The sequence below is a fragment of the Lethenteron reissneri genome, chromosome 10, assembly GCF_015708825.2.
Source record: "Lethenteron reissneri isolate LAM-NWPU_2019-01 chromosome 10, ASM1570882v1, whole genome shotgun sequence".
NCBI lineage: Eukaryota > Metazoa > Chordata > Hyperoartia > Petromyzontiformes > Petromyzontidae > Lethenteron > Lethenteron reissneri.
The window spans coordinates 521,091-546,366 of NC_083788.1; the positions used below are offsets into that span (position 1 = coordinate 521,091).

At 54.0% G+C, this 25,276-nt stretch overlaps 1 protein-coding gene across 1 annotated transcript; it reads right to left on the reverse strand.

Annotated features, from left to right (window-relative positions):
• Positions 1-5,646: 5,646 nt before the first annotated feature.
• LOC133340786 (serine/threonine-protein kinase 3-like) lies at positions 5,647-24,114 on the reverse strand. Its single transcript, XM_061549173.1, has 11 exons — positions 23,955-24,114; positions 19,905-19,985; positions 17,309-17,437; positions 15,765-15,879; positions 15,036-15,200; positions 14,170-14,337; positions 12,688-12,825; positions 11,951-12,073; positions 10,341-10,629; positions 9,512-9,684; positions 5,647-8,745 (listed from the first exon to the last, which is right to left on the reverse strand). Exons 1-11 carry the CDS (start codon positions 23,975-23,977, stop codon positions 8,587-8,589), a joined length of 1,563 nt encoding a protein of 520 aa, XP_061405157.1. The 5' UTR covers positions 23,978-24,114; the 3' UTR covers positions 5,647-8,586.
• Positions 24,115-25,276: the final 1,162 nt, after the last annotated feature.

The following is a 25,276-nucleotide window of genomic DNA, read 5'->3' on the forward strand; positions in this document are numbered from 1 at the left end:
CCCCCCCAACCACCCCCCCAACCACCCGCCCCCCTACCCCCCCCCCAACCACCAGGCACAAGCCGGCGTGAGTAGGTTAAACGTTGAGTTTTATAAGGGCACCACGGGGTGACCAGCCCCTCCCCACCCAGCCCCACCCCTCCCACCCCCCACCCAACCGCACCCTCCCCACCCAGCCCCTCCCCATTCTCCCCACCCAGCCCCTCCCCACCCAGCCCAGCCCTTCCCCACCCTCCCCACCCAGCCCCTCCCCACCCTCCCCAACCAGCCCCACCCTCCCCACCCAGCCCCTCCCCACCCATCCCCTCCCTGTAACCAGGAGGTTCCTACCAGTATAACCCAACCGGCAATGGATTCCCATTGTCATGTATACGACGTCATCACATCTACGCCTCTATTTAAGGAATTAAACAGGAGGAGGATGTCTCCACAAATCTGGCTGCTTGATGATGCCGGTTACAATTACTGGCAAAACGTCGGACTCAGATTGTAAATGTTGTGGATCTTCTCTCCAACACACCGGTCTGCTGTACTAGTGACGAATTGGCACGTTCTGTTTACGTGACAACCCTTACTAGTTGGCTGTGTCGGTCGATCTCACCCAAAAAAACCTGTACTATGGGCTCCCTCTGTCTCTACGCGAGTCAAACATTTTGGTTGTTGTTGTGAACTAATTGGCTGTGTCGGGTGGTGGCGGGTTTAACGACACATTTATATTCACGTGCTCTCACTAAAAATAAACTACATTATGGATGATATTGGTCCCGAAATCCGACGTGTTAAACTGACAAAAGAGATCCCTTTTGCAAGGCATCGAGTCTGCGTTGACCACGCGCAGTACTAGCGGAGGGGGGGGGGGAAACTTGCAAACAAGTCATACTGTAATTGTTAGCCAAAATCTGGTTCCGCATTTTATTTGGAGAAAACAATATTCCAGCGCTGAGAATAAAAAAATATCAGGCTCCTAAATGCCCGATTTTTCTCCAGGACCCAGAGGAAAATCCACGCGACCACGGTGAGAGAGAGACACCGCAAACTCCAAATACACAGCAGTAGGTGTCGGGATCGGATTCCTCACGTCACGACGCCGATAATGACGGCGCTCGGTGATCGAAGAGGGGAGCGAGGGAAGGAAAATGCAAAAAGAGAATCCTCGGGAGAAACCCACATCACCCGATCCTCCTCTGACCCCGTAAGCACAAGCAGAGTTGAACTGATCGTGCATATTAACGGTCACACACAGACAAGACAAAGATCCCCCGTATAGCCTGAACAGACTTGGGGGCAAACGCTGTTAGCAAGGAGCACCTATGAAGGCCGGCACGGCACACAAAGGGGTGGGGGTGGCCGGCATCACGCCCGGCCGCCTTTGTTTCCCTAGTGGCGATGTTTACAACACACCACTACACCAAGTACTCATATGAGGCTGAGTCGACCTAGGGGAGGCCCAGGACCGGTTCAGATAATCGTTTCTGGTGTTGGCCGGAATCGAACTCGGGCCACCAGGTTCGTAGCGCAGCGCGCTAACCGCTACACCACCGCTCCCCATCAACAAAAAGAACCGCCATTCGCCACTAAGTGGCGGTGACGTCACCACGGCGCTTGTGCCAGGCTATGTTCACGTTGAGGCCACGTGAATTGTCGAACGCCCGCGGGCAGGTGGTCACGGGGCAGACCCAGGTGCCACGGGTCGACTGACGGAGATGACTGAGATGACTGGCTGATGCACCACCTGTGCCCCCTGCTGTGCCAACTTGCTTACACACGAACACACACGGTCAGTATGACGCCATGATGACGTGCGGCATTGTAATCACGCACACCCCGCGTGTACACAATCGACGGCACGACGTTACGACGCCAATCGGCTCCTCAAGAGGCTCCCGGCACGTGGAGAGAAACGTCGGACACAGCACAGAAGATGTAGAACCCGACGATAACACGTCAGAGAGCCAGAAGCTAATCTCTCCATAATCGCGAGGTCGTTAACATCTCGCCACCATTGCGGGATGTTGACGACCTCGCCTGGTAGAGAGGTCATGGGTTCGATACCCACCCTGACGCCTGCTGTCAGATTTGGGGTTTGCGTGTCTCTCTCTCTCCGTGGTCGCGTGGATTTTTCTCCAGGTCCTCTGGTAATTCCCCTCCACATTTAGAATCAACTTAATGCGTTTAAGAGTATTTGGCTGCTGTAAATTTCCACGCGAAGCCACTTCTCGTTCACCTATCATTTGTGATCGCCAGGGTCGCTTCTAACAAAAAGAGAGCAACATCGCTCAGTGGGGCTTTGCCTGGTACAATAAAAGTTGAGTTTAGTTCGTAGTTTGAATAATCAGAATAGATGTTAAGATGTTCAAACACCTAATATAAACACCATCGCAATCATTGAAGACTTGGTTCATCAAGGACTGAATGCTGGGGTACCCCCCCTGGTGAGACACTGCTTAACCAATACATACTTCACCTGGAATGGAACCTTCTACAAGCAAATTGAGGGCACCCCAATGGGCTCCCCCCTATCTCCGGTTGTAGCCAACATCTTCATGGAGAAATTTGAGACGGACGCCATCCAGACTGCCACTCTACGCCCGACCTTATGGAAGAGGTATGTAGACGACACTTTTATCATCTGGCCACATGGCCGGCCTGCTCTAGACCAATTTCTCGACCACATCAATTCCATACACCCAGCCATCAGATTCACCATGGAAGTCGAAAATGATGGCAAGCTACCCTTTTTGGATGTCCTAATCAAAAGGAGACCTGATGGTTCAATGAGCCACTCTGTCTACAGGAAAGCCACCCACACGGATGCTTATCTAAAACCGGATTCCCACCACCATCCATCCCAGAAGAATTCCCTCATCAAGACTCTATATCATAGAGCCCAATGCATCTCCGACCATGAACACATTTCCAGTGAACTCAAACACGTACGCCAAGCTCTTAAGGCTAATGGTTACTCCGACTACACAATCCGCAAAGCCATCACTCCAACCATCAAGAAGGATCCTGTTGAGGAGCCTTTCAAGACCACCTTACCCTACATTGCTGGGGTCACAAAAAAGATCTCCAAAATCCTGATTAAACACAAGATCCAGGTCCGATTCAACACAGTACATAAAATCCGTGATCTGGTCCCGTCTGTAAAAGATGTGGTTCCAGACATACAGTACCCTGGCGTCTACAGACTAAGTTGCCTCTGTGGTAGCAGTTACATTGGAGAAACCAAACGACATGTCTCGGACCGCATCCGTGAACATAAGGCAGACCTGAAACACGGTAGGACAAACACCTCAGCCGTGGCAGATCACTGTTACAATTCAGTGGGCTCACATGACATTGACTTCTCCAAGACAGAGGTTCTCTGCAAGCCATCTGGCTATCATGAGAGATTCGTTCATGAGGCGATCCACATATACAAACACAGAGACAATTTCAACCGAGAAGATGGATTCTGGCTTAGCAATCATTGGAAGGACGTAATAAACCATTTCGGATCTTAACTGATTGTGTTCACGTTAACGGTGACTTTCAGACCGCGTTCCACTCACTGGCATGGTGCAGTGTGCAGAGTAATGTATGGTGTCGTAATTGTACAGTAAACATATAGCAGTATGATACACATTAGGGTGGGTAGAATAATACATATGTTATATTAAAATGGATAAGGCAGCAACTGCAGCAGCAGCAGCAAGTGCAGCAGCAGCAGCAAGTGCAGCAGCAGCAGCAAGTGCAGCAGCAGCAGCAAGTGCAGCAGCAGCAGCAAGTGCAGCAGCAGCAGCAAGTGCAGCAGCAGCAGCAACTGCAGCAGCAGCAGCAACTGCAGCAGCAGCAGCAACTGCAGCAGCAGCAGAAACTGCAGCAGCAGCAACTGCTGCAGCAGCGGTGGCTGCGGCAGCAGCAATTGCAGCAGCAGCAGTAACTGCAGCTCCCTTTGATGCTGTTAATCCTGCATAATGCACATGCATATGCAGTACTAATCACATTCCTGCATTTCCCATAAATATGCTAAATTCCTTTTAATATGCAAATTCCTTTGTCAATGCGCCCAGCTTATATATATGCTCCAAGCTCGTGTGCTGTTTCATTCAGACTCTGTCGCCTCGACGGACCTGGTTTTCACCTGAGGACGGCTGCTTGCGTTGTGGCCGAAACGTCGTGAGAATTGTTTTATTATGTTTTATTTTTATTATTTTATTACTTCCCTTCTACGTGACTTTACCGAAAGAACCAAGAAGATAAACATTTAGGCAATGAATCAAGTACTGCATTAACCACAAGTACTTGAGGTTAATGCAAACAAAACATTATCTGATTGGCCGACACCAGAGACCGCAGCCTTCTTGATGGCCCAGTCTCACTACCACCAGTGTCAGGCCAGAGGATAACAAAAGGCGAACAGCACAAGGAAAATGCCACACGTATCGGAGCATTTACAGCTCGGGGTGAGCAGCTGCATTATGGGACCTTTTTTGGCAGTATCAACGAACAAGCCCGTTCAAACACCAAACTCCACAATAGGTAGTTGCCGTTTAAACACCTCAACACCTGTTCCATTGACAGAAAGTGAAAAAAAATATATTCTGAATTTTCATTTGATACTTGCAAAAAAGGTCCCATAGTTAATAGTTCAGTTTAAATACTGACCCCCGGTAGTCTGACGTCAACGTTGCATCGCAGCGATGTTTCTGGCTACTCCTAAAAGTCCGGAACTCCCTTCCCCCAGACGTCCGCGCCGTCGGCTCTCTGCCCCTCTGTTCCAAGCCCGGGCTTATGACTTCCCTCTTATTCTCCTCTCTGTCGACAAAAACACCGACGCACGAATGGAAAATTAAAATCTCTCCAGCGGTGTGCGACCGTGGTCATCCAGAACAGAGCGCACCACTTGTGACGACGCAATGGCTCCCATCCGCAAATACGAGGAGACATTGCAGCGGTGACGGTGATGATACACTCCGTGGAGACACAGACACCCATAGAGATTCTTAGACACCCACAGACTCACAGAGATCCATGGAGGCTCAGAGAGACCCACAGAGATCCATTTTCCCATAGAGACATCACAGCGATGATACACTCTGCTACTGCTCCTGACGCGGTTGTCTGCTGGCGTGACCACCTCAAAGTGACATTGTAGCTGTTGCTCTGCCATCTACACCAGCAGCTGTACGACAAGAAGTCGAACAAGTGTGACTACCTCTCACCATCTCTGTGCAAAAAAAGCGCTCGCTATGCTTACTGCAGGCAACGACAGGCGCTCCCCGTTCCCTACCACTTGCCTTTCCTGTACTTTGCACTCCCCTCGTGTCTGCATCGTGCTTCACAGCTCATCGGATTCCCCCTGCAGTATAAATACTGCAGATTCTGATTCTGTACAAAGTAGCGAGTGGCGTGGCGAAAGCTTGGGAGAAGACATTCCCAACGCACGGGCGAAGACCGGAAAACCGCGCTGGGAAACGGGGAGTGGGGAAAAAAGAAATGGTCCTTGAGAGGCGTCACGTGACCACCGAGGCGTCACATGGCTGCGGGACGTCACGTGACCGAAACGTCAAGTGACCGCGTGACGTCACGTGACCGCGAGACGTCACACGGCACCGTGCCCAATCTAAGAACAGCTGAGTTTGTTAAACGAGCAGAATCGGATTTGACGAAAACAAAATATTTATTCAAATGGTAGAAGATAACAAAATAGATGGTGCTCATTCATCGCGTTGCCATCAGGAAGCAGTAGCAGAGAAGGATAACCGAGCAATATCAACGACGGTCATGAAGACAGTGACGATGACGATTACGAGTCAAGATAATGACGACGACGATGACAATGAGGACGGCGATGACAGTAATGATGAACACGATGGTGCGGTGACTGATGATGAAAATTAAGAAAACTTTTAATGACAATAACGATGCTGATGAATTAACGGTGGCAATGGTGGCGACGATGAAGACTGCGCATTCACCGCGCGGCGTCCGCTCCTCCGCCCTTGCCGCCCACGCCTGCCGCGAGGTTTATTCACGGCGGAGGAGCGCCCCCCCCCCAAGTGGTCACGAGCCAGACGCCAATTCAAAAAAGCAAAGAAAGACCACGGGACGGCGACTCCGCCATCCCACCCAGCCCCCAGTGGGGCGATTCTCCACGAGGAAGCGGAGCCCGACAAAGATTACACGCGATGGATATTCACAATAACATCGCGGAGTGGTTAAATTACCACCACGAGCGGCCCAGCGCACGGCTCCACGATGCAAGACCCCCCCCCCCAAAACCCCCCGACCATTCCACCCCAACGGACCAAGCGAGCGACTCGCTGCTCCACCGGCGAGTGAGCAACCACAGACCGACCTCCCCCCCCAGCCGGCTGGTAAGCGACCGTCAACCCATCGACGTCGAGACGTCATTGCGGGGAAAGCCGCCTCCATCCTCCGTCCCTCCCTTCATCTCCGGCTGGGGCGGGCGAGCGAGTGAGCGAGATATCCGTCAGAATCTTCATTTGTAGACTGGAGGAATCCGATGGGCTAAGCAGCTCTTTTACACACAGACACACGTCCAGCAGCGAGCGAGCGAACTAGCGACCACGCGGCTACCACCGCCGCTGCGCCAGCAGAAGCGAGGTACGGCTGGCATGATGGTGGCGCTCGCTCGCTGGCGGAACCACGAGGCGCGGCGGGAGACGTTCATCGTCGCACCTTTGCAGGGAACGCAACCCCCACGTAAACCCTGGGGGGGGGGGGGGGGGATTATTGCACAGTGTCTATTGTATCGCTCGTTGCTGTAACGTCCTGACCCCGTGCTTCTACTGGACAGCAGAGAAAAAGCTTTATAGCTCATCGGATTCCTCCTCCAGTCTGAATATTCTGATTCGAACGTTGCGGGGTTTGTTCCCAGGGTGCCGCCAGTTACTGCCGCTCGGCCCCTCTCCTCCACAAGATTCGTACACCCGGGAAAGCGTCGCCGAGTCTCAAAGACTTTTGCCGGGAGGGGTCCTGCCAAGTAATTTTGTAGAGGTGGAAGGGGGCGGTGATGTCGCTGCTGTGCGCGTGCGATCCCAAGCGAGCGAACGAGTGATCTTTCACCACTGGGATGTGTGCACCCCCACACCAGTCACACCGTTGCGCACCGTTTTAGACCCCGGAGGAAATCCCATGCACGACATGGGTATAGCTGTCAGCCCATACGGTTTACCCCGTATTCTTCTACAGGGAAATTGAGTTTTTTCGGGTCCATATGGCATTACAGCCGTTTCAACATTAAAAATAATGTCGATTTATTTGTGTTTCTCTCCTTGTGATGGGACTTTGTAGGATGAACGTTGAGATTTATAAGGGGCACGGGGTGACCAATAAGGTCTGAGTTGGTCTGTAATACGGTAGGGCTCCGATAAGGGGTTGACAGGTATGCATGGGGAAGAGAAGCAACACACAGACTCCAAGTACACACAGCGCCGCCCCGAGTTGGGAATCGAACCCGGACCCCCTTTGCCGCCTCGTTGCGCCATCGGGCGTCATCGTCAGTCTCATTACAATCATTACCTCCATTGCCTGGGGTCAAACTCCCACATCGGGGAGTCGGATGGCTCAGGGTCACGGGCGCTAGCGATCCCCTGCGGGAACGTCGTCCCCTCCTGCGCACGGTGGTCAGGAGATGTTAACTCCCTCGCCTGGTACGCAGGAGGTGGTGGGTTGGATCCTGACCCTGAAGATGCCTGCTGCTGCTGTATATTTGGAGTTTGCTCGCCTATCTCTCTCTCCCCATCGTGGTCACGTGGATTCTTTCCTCCGGCTCCTCCGATTGGTCCCTCTCCTCCGCATCGAGAATCGACGCATCACGCGTGTGTTTTGAGAGTATGATGATTAGGATATCGGCCAATTTCGTCGAGCCATCGCTTCCTAAAGAGAGCCACGGAAAGCTCAGCGGCGGGCCTCACCTGGTGGTCAGGTAGAATAAAATGAAAACGAAGTTTACTGCGAGGGGCGGCGAGCGCAGCTGCCGAGCGGAGCCAGGTGGACACCCCCGAGGGGAAAGGGGGGTGGAGGTTGAAAGATAAACAAAAACACGGCGAGCAAAACTAAATAAATAAAGAAAACAGACATACAGAGCAAACACAGGAAGACCGACGATGACGATGATGGTGACGATGGTGACGATTGTGACGACGACGGTGACGACGATGACGATGATGACGTTGTGGCCTCTCGAGGCACAAAGGATGTGGGTCAGGAACGTTTTTTCCTTCCTCCCACCCACGAATCGACCGACCGACTGCTGCGCCACCGCCGCTTGCTGCACCAAGGCCACTCGAGAAACACCGGCACCGGATGCCGGCACGCAGATTGGCACGGCCGCCACCGCCACCGCCACCGCGCCGGGGTCCGGAGAGGAGAGATGGCGGGGGGGTGGGGTAGGAGGATGGGGGGGGGAGCGGCAGAGGCCAGGGGTCAGAGGGGAGTCGTGCTCCAACGATGATGCAGCAGGAGAGTCTGTCGTCGGCGAGACTTCCAGGGCGAGTGGGCGGGCAATTACGCCTGAAGGCGCCAAGGACGAGGGCAGGGGCAGGGGGGAGGCTGATCGGCGCGGGGGGGGGGGGCTCAGAAGTTCTGCTGGCGACGCTTCTTGGCATCGATGGCGTCCAGGATGGGCTGCCGTTTGGCCTGGTAGCGGAGGCGCAGCTCCTCGATCTCGCGCTCCATCATCGGGTCGAGCGCCGACAGCCGCGCCTGCAGCTCCTCGTAGCTCATCACCTTCAGCTGCGGAGCGCCATATCGACCGCACAGCATGCGCGGGGATGACGAGGAGGTGGACGAGGTAGAGGACGAGGAGGTGGAGACGATGGAGAGGTCAGCGATGTCGGCGGCGGTCGACGAAGCAAGGGGTGGGGTGGGGGGGGGGACGATCAGAGGCGCATGAGCAGCAGGACAAGAGAAGCAGCGTAGCGGTGACATCGGCGGTCAGTGACAGCAGCAGCAGTGTCAACACCACCACCAGCAGCAGGGGCAGCATCAACACCAGCATCATCGTCGTCATCATCATCATCATCAACACCACCAGCATCGTCATCAACACCAGCATCATCGTCAGCATCATCACCACCAGCACCATCATCATCATCGTGTAGACATGAGTGTATCTGCGCCCGCGTGTCTGCGTGCCTCTACGCCCGTGTGTGTGCGTGTCTGCGCCTCCGCGTGTCTGCGTGCCTCTACGCCCGCGTATGAATGTCTGTGCCCGCGTGCGTCTGTGCCTCCGCGTGTCTGCGTGCCTCTACGCCCGTGTGTGTGCATGTCTGTGTCCGTGCCTCCGCGTGTCTGCGTGCCTCTACGCCCGTGTGTGTGCGTGTCTGCGCCCGCGCGTGTCTGTGCCTCCGCGTGTCTGCGTGCCTCTACGCCCGCGTGTGCATGTCTGTGCCCACGTGTGTCTGTGCCCCCACGCGTGTCTGTGCCCCCGCGCGTGTCTGTGCCCCCGCGTGTCTGCTTGTCTGTGTCCGCCTAAGCTCGCGCGTCAGTGCGGACGTACGAAGTCGAAGTCTCCGTCCGTTGGGATGCGGAAGTCAGCGTGGGGCCCGCTGGCCTTGCGCCCGTTGCTGGCCGCCCCCCCCGAGGCCGGCCCAGATTTGTTCTCCCGGTCCTTCGCCTCGAAGTACTCCATGAAGGAGGGGCGCTGTGTGCGGTGGTCCGGCGTGTCTATGCCTGGCCGGATAATCACATAACACCACCATCACCACCACGACCACCATCACAACCACCATGATCAACCACACACCAGCACCACCACAACAATAACCAACTAGCACCACTATAACAACCACCACAACAACCACACACCACACCAACAACCACACACCATCACCACCACGACCGCAACCAACCCACACCACCAACCCACACAAAGATCCCCCGTATAGCCTTATCAGAATGTAGGGGCAAGTGCCCTTAGCGAATAGCACCTACGTACATCGGTACAGTATACGAGGGGGTGGGTGGCTAGCACCCCACCTGGCCGCCTTTGTCTCCCCAGTGGCGATGTTTACACACCGCATCAGGTACTCATTTGAGGCCGAGTTGACCTACCGGAGGCCCAGGAACGATTCAGATAATCGTCACCGGTGTTGGCCGTGAGTGGTAATCTAACCCGGGTCGCCGAGTTCGCTGCACAGCACAGCGCTAACCGCTACACCACCGTTCCCCACCACCGTCAACACAGCCACCACGGTTGTCACCACCACCACCACCACCAAAGACAAAGATCCCGTGTAGTCTTTAGCAGACTGTTGGGGCAAGTGCTGTTTGCGACCACCACTACCTCCACCACGGCCGCCCCCCCCCTCCCCCCCCCCGGGGCTCACTCTTCATGGTGCCGTCGACGACCTCGCCATCACCGTCGTCGTCGTCTCCGTCGCGGCCTTCCTCTTCCTCGTCGCCGTCCTCGCTGCTGTTGATGACCATGGTGCCCAGGTCGGAGCCCAGCATGGTAGCGGCGTCGCCACCGGCGTGGGAGATGATCATGGTGCGGGCGCCATCGCTCAGCGCCGTCGTGCCGCCCACCCTCATCGTTCTGCCGCCGCCCGCCGCCGCCGTGGCATCGCTGCCATCCTCCATGCGCAGCATCGTGCGGCTGTCCACCGCCTCTTCGTCCTGCACAACGTCGACCCGGTCCCGTCCGGTCGTCGGCCAGCGGCATCGACAGAATGGGCAGCAAAATTGGTGGCAGCATCATCAGCATCAGCATCATCAGCATCCGCAGGAGCATCAGCAGCATCGTCGGCGGAATCAGCGGCATTGCGAGCAGCATCCTCAGGGGAATTGTCAGCATCGTCGGGGGAATCGTCATCATCATCATCAGCAGCATCATCATCAGAGGAATCAGCAGGATCATCGGGGGAACCGTCAGCATCATCATCATCAGCAGCATCATCATCAGAGGAATCGTCAGCATCATCGGGGGAATCATCAGCATCATCGGGGGAATCATCAGCATCGTCGGGGGAATCATCATCATCATTATCAGAATCGTCAGCATCATCAGGGGAATCGTCAGCATAATCAGCAGTATCATCAGCAGAATCGACATCGTCTGTATTATCGGCGTCATTGGCATAATCTGCAGCATTGGCCACATCATCATTAACAATTACGAACTTGCTTCCTTTCCTCCCTTAAAAAACCCCCATCTCTCTCCCCTAGCCCGGCATCATCAACATCCTGCTACTGCTCCTCCCTGCCCCCACTCCCCAGCTAAGACCAGGCCTACTCATACCCCTATCACTACCCCTGTCACTACCCCAACCCCTCCTTGACCGCTCCCCACCTTCTTCGTCACCGTCACCATGACTCCACCACTTTTAATGACAAATCCACTACTCTTTATCTCAATCAATGTAATCTTTTGTACAATTTAACAATTGCTGTTATGCGCCTTGGAATAAGGCGCTGCTCTATAAATCTACACGAGATGAGTTCAGGCTTTGTCTCTCCGGTGGCGATGTTTACACCGTCGCACCAGGTACTCATTTGAGGCCGACCTAGGGGAGGCCCAGGACGGGTTAAGATATTCGTCACCGATGTTGGTCGTGAGCGGGAATTGAACTCGGGTCGCTGGGGTCGCAACGCAGTGGCGCTAATCACTACGCCAACGCTCACCCCAATCGGCACCAACACCACCGCCACCACCACTACCAGACAGCTGTGAAAAAGAGCTTCATAGCTCATCGGCTTCCTCCAGTCTGAACAAACATTCCCATTCTGACATAAACATTCCGATTCCGATCAACTCATTGGCACAGGGCAGTGGGAGAGACCAGGGCAGCGCAGGGCAGCAGGAAAACGGGGCAGCTCAATGGCTGGAAGGGTACTACAAGGCAGCGTGGGGCAGCGAGGTGGCCCAGCCACCGCCCAGCGGGGGTCATGTGGCGGAAGGGCAGCGAGGTCGCGGTGAGGTCGTGGCGAGGTCACTCACGGAGTTGTCGTCCTCCTCGTCGAGGTCGTCGTCCATCTCCTGCCTCTTCACCTTGATGGCCATGGCCTCCCCCACCAAGCTCTGCAGGATGGACACTGGCTTGGCGGCCTTGATGAAGGGGTGCTGGAGAGGGGAGGGGGGCACACGCGGCACGCTCACTCCACCTGGCTCCTCACTCTCACTCTCATCTCCATATGGTCTCCCCCCTCTCCCCTCTCATCTCACTCTACTCCACGCACTCCCCCGCCACTTATTCTACTTCCCTCTACGCACTCCCCCGCCTCTCCCCTCTCATCTCACCCCACTCCCCTCCACGCACTCTCCTACCTCTCACCTCACTCCACTCCACACACTCTCTTACCTCTCCCCTCTCACCTCACTCCACGCACTCTCCTACCTCTCCCCTCACTCCCCTCCACGCACTCCCCCACCTCTCCCCTCTCATCTCACCCCGCTCCCCTCCACACACTCCCCCGCCTCTCTCTCCACGCACTCTCCTGCCTCTTCCCTCTCATCTCACTCCCCTTCACGCACTCCCCCACCTCTCCCCTCTCAACTCACTCCACTCCCCTCCACGCACTACCCCGCCTCTCCCCTCTCATCTCACCCCACTCCCCTCCACGCACTCCCCCGCCTCTCCCCTCTCATCTCACTCTACTCTACGCACTCCCCCGCCTCTCCCCTCTCATCTCACTCCACTCTCTCCACTCGCTGCAGGCGGCCGCGCGCTGCGTTACCTGCAGGAGCTGCGTGGCTGTTGCGCGGTGCTCCGGGTTCTTGACGAGACACTTCCTGACAAAGTCCGTCAAGTCATCAGACCAGTTCTCGGGCTTGCGGAACGTAGGCGGGGGGTTGGTGGGGATCATAAAGATGGCCTGCGGTGCCACGCACGCACGCCCACGGGTATGCAGAATCAGAATATTTATTTATCCTGGAGGAATCCGAAGCTCTTGTCACAGATGTTCAGTGTGTAGGTGTGTATGTGGAACCTCTTTCGCACCATACGTAGCCAACCGCGCCAATCGGAGGTTAGGGGGAAGGGCAACAGCAGGGGCAGGTACAGAAATGTACAAACAAGAGAAAAAGACTCGCTGCTACAGGAGTGCAACGTATAGGAAATCTCAGCAAATCCGGTAAATAAGTAATGAGATAGTGACATCTACTGGTTGAAAAAGGGAAGCACGGGTACAGACACCATTATAAACATTATCCAATCCCCAAAAGGGAGAGGTATCTGGGCCAAAGGTGAAGGGCAGGGCCGGCCGACAAACTCCGAGAACCGGCTAGAAAGTTCCACGAGAGGGCGTGGCCGGAGGCGGAGCCTCGCCGCGTCTGCGGCAATACAAGCGGAGGCGGAGGGGGACTCGGGGTCGGTGTGTGGAGTCTTGGGTCCGGACTGCGTCGCTGCTCGCTGTCATCTCTCTCCGTTGTTCGGCCACGTGGCGGATCTCCTGCGGAGCTCCACCGTCCTCCCCAGCACGCCGTCAGCCAGCGGCGAGACCGGGAGCGGACAGGCAGAACCGCCGTGCGATCAACCGTGTGTGTAGTCCGTAGAACGTAATAGATAAGTGTGTACTTGGAGAGGAAGCCGATAACGTTGGCCTGTGCTGTGCCCGTACGTGGAATAAAGAAGAACACCCTCTACACGACGTGTCATGGAAGTCGCTCATTACAAATATATGCAAATAGGTAGGCACAGAGGAGGGAGGTGGAGAGGGGGAGAGTGGGAGGGGGGAGTGGAGAGGGATGAGTGTGGGGAAGGGAGAGTGGAGAAGGAAGAGTGGCGAGCGAGGCAGTGGGGAGAGTGGCGAGTGAAGGGAGTGGTGAGCAAGGCAGTGGGGAGAGTGGCGAGTGGTGAGTGGAGAAGGGAGTAGTGAGCCAGGCAGTGGGGAGAGTGGTGAGTGGAGAGTGATGAGTGGAGGCAAGGGGAGGGGAGAGTGGGAAGGGGGGGAGAGTGGAGAGGAATGAGTGTGGGGAAGGGAGAGTGGAGAAGGGAGAGTGGCAAGCGGGGCAGTGGAGAGAGCGGTGAGTGGAGAGTGGGGAGGGCAGTTGAGAGGATGAGGAGAGGAGAGAGTGGGGGGAGTGAGCAGGGGGGAGAGGCATGAGTGCGGGGAAGGGAGATTGGCAAGCGGGGCAGTGGGGAGAGTGCCGAGGAGGGATGAGTGGGGGAAGGGAGGAGCGGGGGGAGGGAGGAGTGGGCGAGAGGGGGGGGCACTCACCCGCATGGGGTGGATGTCGGCGTAGGGCGGCTTGCCCTCGGCCATCTCGATGGCGGTGATGCCCAGCGACCACACGTCCGCCAGGCAGTTGTAGCCGATCTCCTGGATCACTTCGGGCGCCATCCAGAACGGCGTGCCAATCACCGTGTTCCGCTTCGCCATCGTGTCCTGCGGTGACCACCGCCGCCGTCAACACCACCATCATCATCATCACCGCCACCACCACAGCCAACATCATCATCACCACCACTACCACCATCATCACTGCTAACACCACCACTGCCACAATCACCGCGACCATCACCACCATTATCACCGCCACTGCTACCGCCACCATCACTGCTACCACCACAATCACTGCTACCACCACAATCACCACCACCACCACCATTGTCACCACCACCACTACTATGACCAGGAACAAGAAATTGCGTATTTATTGGGTACTTGCTAACATTCCCCATTTCCGTGCTGATGCTCTTCTGCAGTGTGGCCAAGAGAGCCCCCTATTGGCAACTGTCCCTTGTGCAGCAGTAGAATGCAGCAGCATTCTCGTGGGCATTAGTCAGCCACTAGAGGGCGATGATGATGCGTGACAATCATATCACCACATCCCATATCGCTCATACCAATGACACAGGCCGTAGTTTCTGTTCCTAGTGTGGAGGGGTGGCGATGTAGCGTGATGCGCGGTACCAGTGGTAGAACTGATGTGTGGTGTGGTTGAGCTGTGGTTGTGCGCCATGCTAGAGCATGGCGCGGTGTTGTGCGATTGAGCGTGGCAGCGTAACGGCGTCGTGGCGTGTGCTGCGTCGCGCGGTGTGATGCGCTGTGTCGTAGCGGTGCGGTGGCCCGGCGAGGCTCACCGTGAGCTGCCCGGCCACGCCGAAGTCGGCGAGCTTGGCGTGGCCCTCGGTGTTGAGCAGGATGTTGCCGGCCTTGATGTCGCGGTGGATCTTGCGCATGAAATGCAGGTACTCGAGGCCCTTGAGCGTCGCCTTCAGAATCGCGGAGATCTCGTCCTCCGTCAGCTGGAGAAGCGGGACACGGAGGGGGATACGGAGGGGGACACAGGGGGGGGTCACACGGGAGAAGCACATGAGGGGGGACACAGGCACGGCGTGAGTGACGAGTGACCCCCGGGGACAACCCGAGACGCACGCCCACACACATGCAGGACAACCCCATCGACACGCGCGCACAAACACAGGAAGGCGCATGCACACGCAGGGTAGACATGGAGACGCACACGTGCACGTAAACGCACATGGACAAACGAAGACCCGACGATGATGCGGATAACGATGATGATGACAATCACACCAACAATAATGATGCTGAGGATGATCATGCTAACAACGATGATGATGCTGATAATAATCAGGCAAACGATTGTGATGATGATGACGTTCACAATGATGATCAGGCTAAGAATGATGATGCTTACCACACTAACAATAATGCTGACGATGATCACACTAACAATGGTGCCAATAACGATGATGACAATGACAAATCATCACCGCGCTAACAACGACGACGACGCCGACGCTAACGATGACGACATAACGAGGGCACCGCTCCGCCGTTCCCACCGTCTTGTTGCGCAGGCGGATGATGTCAGAGACGGAGCCGGCTCCGCAGTACTCCATCACGATCCACAGGTCGGTGTTCTTGAAGTAGCTGCCGTAGTACTTGACCACGTGGGGGCTGCGAGGACGGAGCGGCGTGAGCGCGTGTCGGGGGTGGGTGGTTGGTGGGGGGTTGGTGGGGGGTTGGTGGGGGGGGGTTGGTGAGGGGTGGAACAGAAACTCCGCAGACAACAACCCCGGCAGGGCTGAGTGCCCCAGGGTTGAGAGATTTGGGCTCCCTCCGCCGCCACCCAAGTGGGCAGCATGAGAATGTTCATACGGGGAGGGAAGGATGCGGTGGGGGGGGGGGTAAAGATTTACTATTTTACTATTTAACTCAACAATTGTTTATTTACATGAAGGGACAAAGGGTGATGGAGGTAGTGGGGGAAGGAAGGAGAGGGGAATAGGGGTCACTGATTTTGTTTTAAACCCAGGGGAGAGAACTCGGGAGGTCAGGATCAGGATCCGAGTCGTTCGTGAGAGAGAGGGAGAGAGTGGAACCCGGCGGGAAAGGTCATTGCCAAACTACCGAAAGCAACAACAACAAATAAAACTGGTAAAAAAAGGTAACAGCGACGATGCGAAATAGAAATCGGGGGGGGGGGGGGGGGCAAATTGACCGCGCCACGCAATACGCCGAAAAATGCATCGCACAAACGCGACAAGGAATACATTCCCAACGTAAGCGAGAGTCACGCTCTGGCAGAATAATTTTGTTCAAACATATCAAAGGTACAGGCCACAACACCCACCGGTTCACGGCCTCCGCCCCCACCCCCCCTGGAGATACGCTCCCGAAAACAAGGGGGGTGGGGATCACAAGGACTTGAATCGAAGTGAAGGAGATGGGATGGAGGATAGTGGCGCAGAACCTCCGACTACTGCTACTTCTCGGAGCAGCAATTGTCGGTACTACAGAGATTGCTCGGTAAGCCATAGTGCATCGACACTGTACAACCACCGGTGTGCAAATTACGTGCATAATATTGATATAGAGTAGGACCCCCCTCCTCCTAACGATGGTAATTGGTAACCTCGAGACCGGTCGTTCAGCGATTTGGTCGTTAAGCGATTTGGTCGTTCAGCGATTTGGTCGTTAAGCGATTTGGTCGTTCAGCGATTTGGTCGTTAAGCGATTTGGTCGTTCAGCGATTTGGTCGTTAAGCGATTTGGTCGTTAAGCAAGTATAGGAAGTGCACGTTGAAGGCTGAATTCGTTCCGAAAGTTACCCCCTTTTTCACCCCAAAAATGTACTTAATAATATTTAGACAATTGACATTAATGCATGAAGATACTAACAACAGCCCGGCACAAGAGGTGCGGGGATGAGTGGGTGGTTGAGTGGGTGGTTGAGTGGGTGAGTGCAAGTTTAACTTCTATCGCACCGTACGTGGCCAACCGTGCTAATCAGAGGTGCGGTGCTGTGCGAAGCGAGCGAGCCAGCGAGTGATCGGTGAGTGAGCGAATGAGTCAACAAGTGAGCGCAACGCAAGCGCAGGCAGCACCTGTCGCACTGCTGCATGATGGAGATCTCTTTGATGATCTCCTGCAGGTCGGACTCCACGGGCACCTGCTTGATGGCCACCACCTGGCCCGACTCCTTGTGCATCGCCTTGAACACGCTGCCATAGGAGCTGTGCGTCCATACACAGAAACAACAACAAAGAGAAAGGGTTACCAGACTGCTGGAGGCAAGTGCTGTTAGCGAGCAGCATGTATGAACGCCGGGCACTGTGGCACACGACGGGGGTGGGCGGCCAGCACCACGCCCGGCCGCCTTTGTCTCCCTAAGTGCCGATGCTTACACACCGCACCAGGTACTCGTTTGAGCCCGAGTCGACCTAGGGGAGGCCCAGGACCAGTTCAGATAAAAGTCAATGGTGTTGGGCGTGAGCAGGTATCGAACTCGGCTCGTCGGGTTCGTAGCGCAGTGCTTTAACCGCTGCACTACCGCTCCCCACAACACACACAATCACACAGAACACAGGCAACACAGCTGGTGCATCTACCGGTCATCTCGGTCAGCCAACCCATGGCACCTGCTGGGTCCGTCCCGTGACCTCCCGTCAGCGAGCCTTCGACACTTCACGTGGCCTCAAAGCACAGGTGCCGTGGTGACGTCACCGTCACACAGTGGCGAATGGCTGGGGTATTGGTATTTATTATTGAGTTTAGTTCATTGTAATCTCTCCCCCTGGCCTGCGTGGTTCTCCTCCGGTCTCCTGCCACAGCCAAACCAAATGCGACTGCGACTGGCGTCGGTCCAAACATCCCAACGCCGGATACCGGTCAGCTTTTGCCGTTGGCAAAACACCGACGCGCCGGTCGTTATGCAATGCCCAGTTACCGAGATGCGTGCACTGGGGGGGGGGGGGGGGGGGCTGGGGGGGGGGGGGGGGCTGGGGGGGGGGGCAGGGGGGCGGTTCCCACTCGTGGTGGCGGCTGGAGCTCAATAGAGTGGACGCATCTGTGGAGGGAAAAATAAAGAGCTTAACAGCTCTTCGGATTTCTGCAGGAATAAAATAAAGGATTCCGATTCTGGGGATTTGGGAGCTCTGGCGTTTGCCTTGGCACGGGAGTTTCACCCGTCTTTATTTATTTACCAGGTAAGACCCCACCACTGAGCTACGTAGCTCTTTTCCAGAAGCGCGACCTGGCCACCACAAATGATAGCTCAACGAAGTGGGCTTATCATCATCATCGCGTGGAAATTTATAGCGGCAGCCAAATATACTCTTAAACACGTGACGTTGACTCTTAATGGAGGGAAAAACCGGAGCACCCGGAGAAAAATCCATGTAACCATGGGAAGAGAGAAAGAAATCCGTAAACTCCAAATATACAGCAGGCGTCAGTGTCGGTATCGAACTCAAGACCTCCTGTATACCAGGCGAGTCAACATCTCGCGCCGCAGGGCATCCTTATCTCTACTAACGACCAGCGCTCCAGATAAGGTTTGCAGCGCTTGAGTAATTGTCCCTCCGATTTCAACACTGCGAGTTAAATGTATTAACGATGTACGAGCCTTAACTGGAGCCTCATATTTTTACTTCAAAGTTACTCTTAATTGATTGACAAAAAACGTTGCCTTTTAATAAAAAGACAAAAGGGCTCAATAACATTAAATGTTTCTCAAAGTGAACCTTAAAATTATATATTATTCCAGCAGTGGCTTATGACGATGAAGGTATGTTGGTGTGCATGTGTCATTGTGAGACGGAGGCTCATGAAGGACGCTCGAGGGCAGTGCCAAGCTAGGTGTACTTTGAGGCTATAGGGCAGATGGAGGCAGTCGCTCTGCAACAAACAGCGGAGGGCAGAGGAGCGACGCTCACAACAACGAGTGGAGCGCCGGGCGGCTAAAACTCAGCAAGGTGGCATAGTGGGGATCACAGGGGGTGCATCTGCCAGTCACCTCAGTCAGTCAGCCCATAACACCAGGGTTTATTCCCTGGCCTCCTACCAGCAAACCTTCGACACATCACGTGATGACTTCAAAGTGCACTTAACCTGGCGCAATTACTGTGGCGATGTCACCACCCATTCCCGCTCCGAGACGTCTGCAAGTAGCAGGACGGTGGATGTCCTCGTTCACCGCTGAATCTCGGAACGCGTGAGCGGCTTGGGGTTCTCATTTTATTTAGAGAGGCGCAGTAGTCACGCCAATGTTTTTAATTAACAATGTTACTAACTGCAGAGAACCGCAGCGACACAACCGCCGCCACTCTACGATAGCTGTCAGCCAAACTGTGTCACGCACGGCCCCTCCTGCATGGCCTTGTGGGAGCCTCGGCACCGATGACGTGATTTTATTTTAGTTTTTTTTCTTCTTCCGGTTCCGTCTCTGAAGCGGGAAAGGGGTTCAGCGCGGGATTCCTGTGTTGGCAGCGCAGGATGTGACGGCAAGGAAACGGCGGCCGTGCCCACACAGATCGCTTTCATGCACCAAGTATGCCATCGGAACGGAATTGGAAGAAGAAAAGACCGACGACGCACACGTACGTACATCGCGTACATCATCAGGATGGGTTATAAGGGTTAAGTGACGGGTTGGCGGCTGCCGTGGGCCGTGGTTGTGAGATGGAGCGGGGGAGCTCTCACCCTTCTCCGAGCTTCTCGAGGATGTCGAACACTTCCTCGGGCTGCTTCGTCAGGCTGTCTTCGCTCAGCTTCTTCAGCGTACTGCGGGAACACGACAGGGCCGAGCTCAGCGTGACAGCTCATCGTCGTCATTGCATCATCATCATCGTCGTCATCGTCGTCGTCAGCCATGGTCAACCTATTACACTGACACACACGAAAATCGAAACACAAACTCACGCATTTTCATTGCCGTCATCATCAGCCGCGGCCAACCACTAAGAAGTTCAACGTACGCACGCGACTGCTCGAAACCGACCACGCAGCATCATGAGTATGTGTGCCGAACGTCTTTCGCACCGTACGTAGCCAACCATGCCAATCGGAGGTGCGGGGTAATGACAACAAAGTGACACTGACACACGTGACTGGGGAAACACAGACCATGCAGCAGCTCACGGAGGTGTGTACCGTGCAGAACGCCCTCGGGGCTACAGACCGGGCCACATCATCATCACGAGCCCGATACGAGATAAACGTGCGACTCTGGTGGCAGCACATGAGAAGTCGAAGATCCCTTCCCAAGCTATCATCGTCGCTCACGATCCCGCGATGCAGCAACCGAATCTAGCACACCAAGGCGCTGGTTGCATCGCTTCATCTCCCTGCTAGACGTTCTCTCGGATGTGTTCCATACCTTGGCTGCCGCTCCCGTTATTAATATTCATCCACAGTCCAACATCCCTTCTAGTGACACGGTCGTGGAATGTTAACTACCTCGCCTGGTGTAATAGGAGATAGTAGGTTAGATCCTGACCCAGGCGACTGCTGTATATTTGGAATTTTCATGTTTCTCTACCCATGGTCGCGTGGATTTTTTTCCGGGTCCTCCGGTTTTTACCTCCACATTTAAGAATCAACATCACGCATTGAAGATTATTTGGTTCCTGCTATAGAAGTATACGTGATGATAAGCCACTTCGTTGAGCTATAATTTGCGATTGGCAGGGTCGCTTCTGAAAAAGAGCTATGTAGCTCAGTGGGGCCTTTCCCCGTTAAAACAAAACATTGCTTCGTTCGTAGTTTCGCGACGAGTCCTAGCCAAGCCCACTCACTTCCTTTCGTGATTATCAAATGCTTAAATATCCTTCACATTTGTACTGCGTGAAATTAAGTGACCGATTACTGTCCATGCAGATGCAGGAAGAGAAACTGAGTCTCTGCCAATACTGTTTCCACCAAGGTCCCACCAATGCCCCGCCAACATCTCAACAACTTCGCAGATATATTTAACCAATCACAGACCATATGTTCATCCAGCCATGGTCTCAGCTTTGTGAAACACCGTAAGTAAATACAGAATATACATTTACCCAAATGTATTTCCAATTGTTGCAAGATATTTACACATTTCACTCTGTGCCACTTCATTAAACGATTTCACGAGGTTTTATTTATTTGATCAGGTAAGGCCCCACTGAGCTATGTGGCTCTTTTTCAGAAGGGACCAATCACAAATGATAGCTCAACTCAGGGGCTTATCATTATCACGTGGAAACATATAAGCAGACAATACTCTAAACGCGTGTTTCTAAACTTGGAGTGAAAAACCGGAGGACCCGGAGAAATCCACGCGACCATGGGGAGAGAGTGAGACATGAAAACTCCAAATATACAGGCATCAGGGTCGGGATCAAACCCACGACCACTTGTATACCAGGCAAGGTAGTTAGCATCTCGTCACCTTGTCTCAAAGAGGTCTGTGAGAGATTGAGAGAGTCTCCTATTCGCTTACGCTCAGACTCGAACTCATCCTAGTGGTTAAGAGTGACTCCAGCCACCGGGATGAACTTAGATTAGAGTGTTGCCTATACTCGGAATCCAACTCATCCCAGGGAGCTCGGGTGCCTTCCCCTTGTTCGTGCCAGGCATTTAACCGTATGAGGCAGAATCTTAACTAACAGCTGTCACAGCCCATACGGTTTACCCCATATTCTTTTACAGGGAAATTTAGTTTTTAGGTCCATACGGCGTACAGCCGTATCAATATGGGTAAACATTTATTTTTCTCTATTTGTTTGTGTTTCTCTCCTTATGAAGGGACTTTGTAGGATGAACGTTGAGATTTATAAGGGGCACGAGATGACCAATAAGGTCTGAATTGGTCTGTAATACGGTAGGGCACTGATAAAGGGTTGACAAGTATGTTAACTACACTTCATATTAAATCAAAAGAGGAAAATGCGGGCAGGCTGCGGTGAAACTGATCGAGCCGACGACATGCAAAAGGTGCGATGGGGAAGGATATTGACATAGCGGACAACAGAACCACAAATGCTGTTGAGAAACAGCGGCATGCCTGCGCGTGTGTTAGAGCAGTGGCTGCAGAGCGGCGTCCTTCACTAATTTTAAGAGGCGGCGGACACTTTGGCCGATAACGCATCAATCAGTGTGTTAGTGAGGACCGCCACAAATTTGAACCCATTGGGGGTTTGACAGCAGCACCATGAGGATAATGACGATGGGGGTGTTTTCACGTTATGTTGTGTATTATTGGGGGAGAGGGGCGGCACTAAAGGCCACCCAGGGGCCGCCAGTGGGCCCGCAGCGGCCTTGAAACTTAGAACACTGGCCTAGAGAGTGACCGCCGGTCCTCTACCGGGTATGTGACCCATCGCAGTACCTCGAGTGCGTCAACTCGAGCTACTGGGATTGCGCTGGTGGTGGTGGGGGTGGTTAGGATTAGCTGGAGCATAAACAGAGGCACAGGGCCGCCTGTACCCAGTACCCAAATCATCTCATTTGTTAGAACGTCTATAAATAGGCTCTAATCTATACCATAGGACCTTTTTTGCAGGCATCAAAGTATAAAAGAAATAGAATAGGTTTCACCCTTTCTGGCAATAAAACAGGAGGTGTTAAGATGTTCAAACACCAAATGGATTATACCTTCTGCAAGGAATTAAGTCCTGCAATAAGCACACACAAGACTTGTGGTGAACATGCAAACCAACTCTTATAACGACGCATTGTCTTTGAAACTGATGGTCATCGTGCTGCTGTCAAATCCCCAGACACAGCAGCCTCCTTTATGGCTCAGCATCACCAGTGTTGTTAGACCAGAGCAATCTGAATCTTTACTTGTATCGGAAAAATCTGAAAGGCTATGAAGCTCTTTTCCACTGGCTTTCGCGAGAAATATTATCCATGAGGTTTTTTTTTTCTCGGGTTAGATCGCGTAAATATACAAAGCGTCGTCAAAACCGCCACCACCCGACACAGCCATATTCGTAAGGGGTTATCACGTAAACAAAACGTGGCCAATTCGTTACAGCGCACACCGGTTGTGTTGGAGAGTAAATATCCACAACTTTTACAATCTGTAAATCTTTAGATTGTAAATGTTGTGGATTTACACTCTAACACAACGGAGCCTATGGGTAGACTTGGTTGTGTGTTGAGTCTATGGGTAGTGCGAGTCGATGAGCAGTGTTAGTCTAGGTCAGTATGTATATACAGTATGTTTATACAGTATGTATATATGTAGTGTTAGTCTACAGTATGTATATACAGTATGTATATATGTAGTGTTAGTCTACAGTATGTATATACAGTATGTATATATGTAGAACTTTTTTCGCGCCGCACGTAGCCAACCGTGCCAACCGGAGTCAGCCTATGAATGGTAGCCAACACCACGCCCGACCGCCTTTGTCTCCCCACTGCCAACTTTACGGGCCGCGAGCGGGAATCGAACTCGGTGGGGGGTGTTTGTTTTGGCCGAGTTCGTAGCGGCTAACCACTGACGGACACACACAGGGGGAGAGGGAGATAATAGAGACACACACAGGGGGATAGATAATAGAGACACAGGGGGGGGGGGAGATAATAGAGAGACACACACGGGAGAGAGAGATGAGAGAGCGATGAGAGAGAGACACACACAGGGGGGGAGTAGGAGCGGGCGAGGTGTCGTCAACCAACAATTCTGGGCAATTTCCGCGCCGGGGAAGTCGCCCCGGGCGCATCGGGGCCTACTGGCGCCCAGACAGCCGAGCCGAGTCGCTCTACCTCCTCTGCCCGGGCTTGTCCATGGCTTTCTCGCGTCGTCAAGGCTGCCTCTCCTCCTCCTCCTCGCCTCCTCCTCCTTTATTCGCTCGCCCGTGCCATCGTCTCGTCCACCTCGTCCACCTCGTCCACCGCCAAACCTCCACTTCTCTCGCTACTCCACAACCAAAAAAAACCACCCCCTTCGCCTCGAATTTCCTAACACGGATAAGCGCCTTGGACCAATGGGGCGCCGCTTTGCTGGCGCGAGGCGACGGCGCTCCGGCCAATCGCGAGCGTCCGTGGTGGGGGGGGGGGGGTGGGGGGGGGTGTGGGGGGTGTGGGGGGGGGTGTGGGGGGGGCCGAACCGCGATGGGAAATACAAAGAGGAAGAGTTGGCCGGGCCCGGATCGATTGCTCGATCCGTGTGTCGATTCGTTCCCACCGCGCTGGGTTCGATTACTGATGCCAATCCCCCCCACCCGGTCGGTCTCGATTCGGTATCGATTTCATGAAATAACGATTAATCGATTATCACGTCCGTGCGTTACGTATTTGAGAATCCGAATCTTTAATCCTAAAGATCTATTTTATGATCACAGATGTCCAGTAGGGGGCACGGGAGAGGCGAATACAACAACAAAGGCACCACAATTCGTTGTCACATCGCGAACACGATCGCCTTTGGCGCGTACGGGAACGGCAGACGAATCACCCCAAACACACAAACATCTGCTTCTGATCTGCTCCCCAAACGTTCATTGCAACAAATCTCAGGTTGACGAACGCATTTCTTTAGAACTGCTGCTTCTTGTTGTTGTTGTTGCTGTCCTTCCCCCCTCCGCACATGCGATTAGCACGGTTGCCTCGTACGTTGCAAAATAAGTTGAACATGCATACACGATTGTGGTAATGGTGATGGTGGTGAAGGTAGTGATGATGTTGATGGTGGTGATGCTGATGGTGGTGATGTTGATGGTGGTGGTGATGTTGATGGTGATGTTGATGATGTTGATGGTGATGATGTTGATGATGCGGCCGTCTGGAACGCTCTCTCTTCCAATATTAGAACGCCACTGGGCGCTATGCACTTGTAAATCATCAAGATTGCCAAACTAATTTCTTTATAACTGATGTTTGTGTTTATTTTCCTTCCCTTCCCCCGCACCTCCGATTGGCAGTGGCGTCACTGGGGGTGCGGACCGGCCCGCGTGACACCAACGCGACTGCCTGTAACATTTCTCTGCAGTGTTTCAGCAGAAATGTATTATTTTTTATTTAAAAAATATCCCAGTTATAACAACAAAATTTGTTTTCGTAAGCCCAGCTTACATGTGCTGTATCAA

Excerpts from the sequence above, each read along its gene's own strand:
- LOC133340786 (XM_061549173.1), bottom strand. The coding sequence starts at position 23,977 with ATGGACAAGCCCGGGCAGAGGAG. Across the intron at positions 14,338-15,035 it reads GCGTGGCCGGGCAGCTCACG|GACACGATGGCGAAGCGGAA; the intron begins GTGAGCCTCGCC and ends TGGTCACCGCAG. Across the intron at positions 8,746-9,511 it reads CGGACGGAGACTTCGACTTC|CTGAAGGTGATGAGCTACGA; the intron begins GTACGTCCGCAC and ends GGCGCTCCGCAG.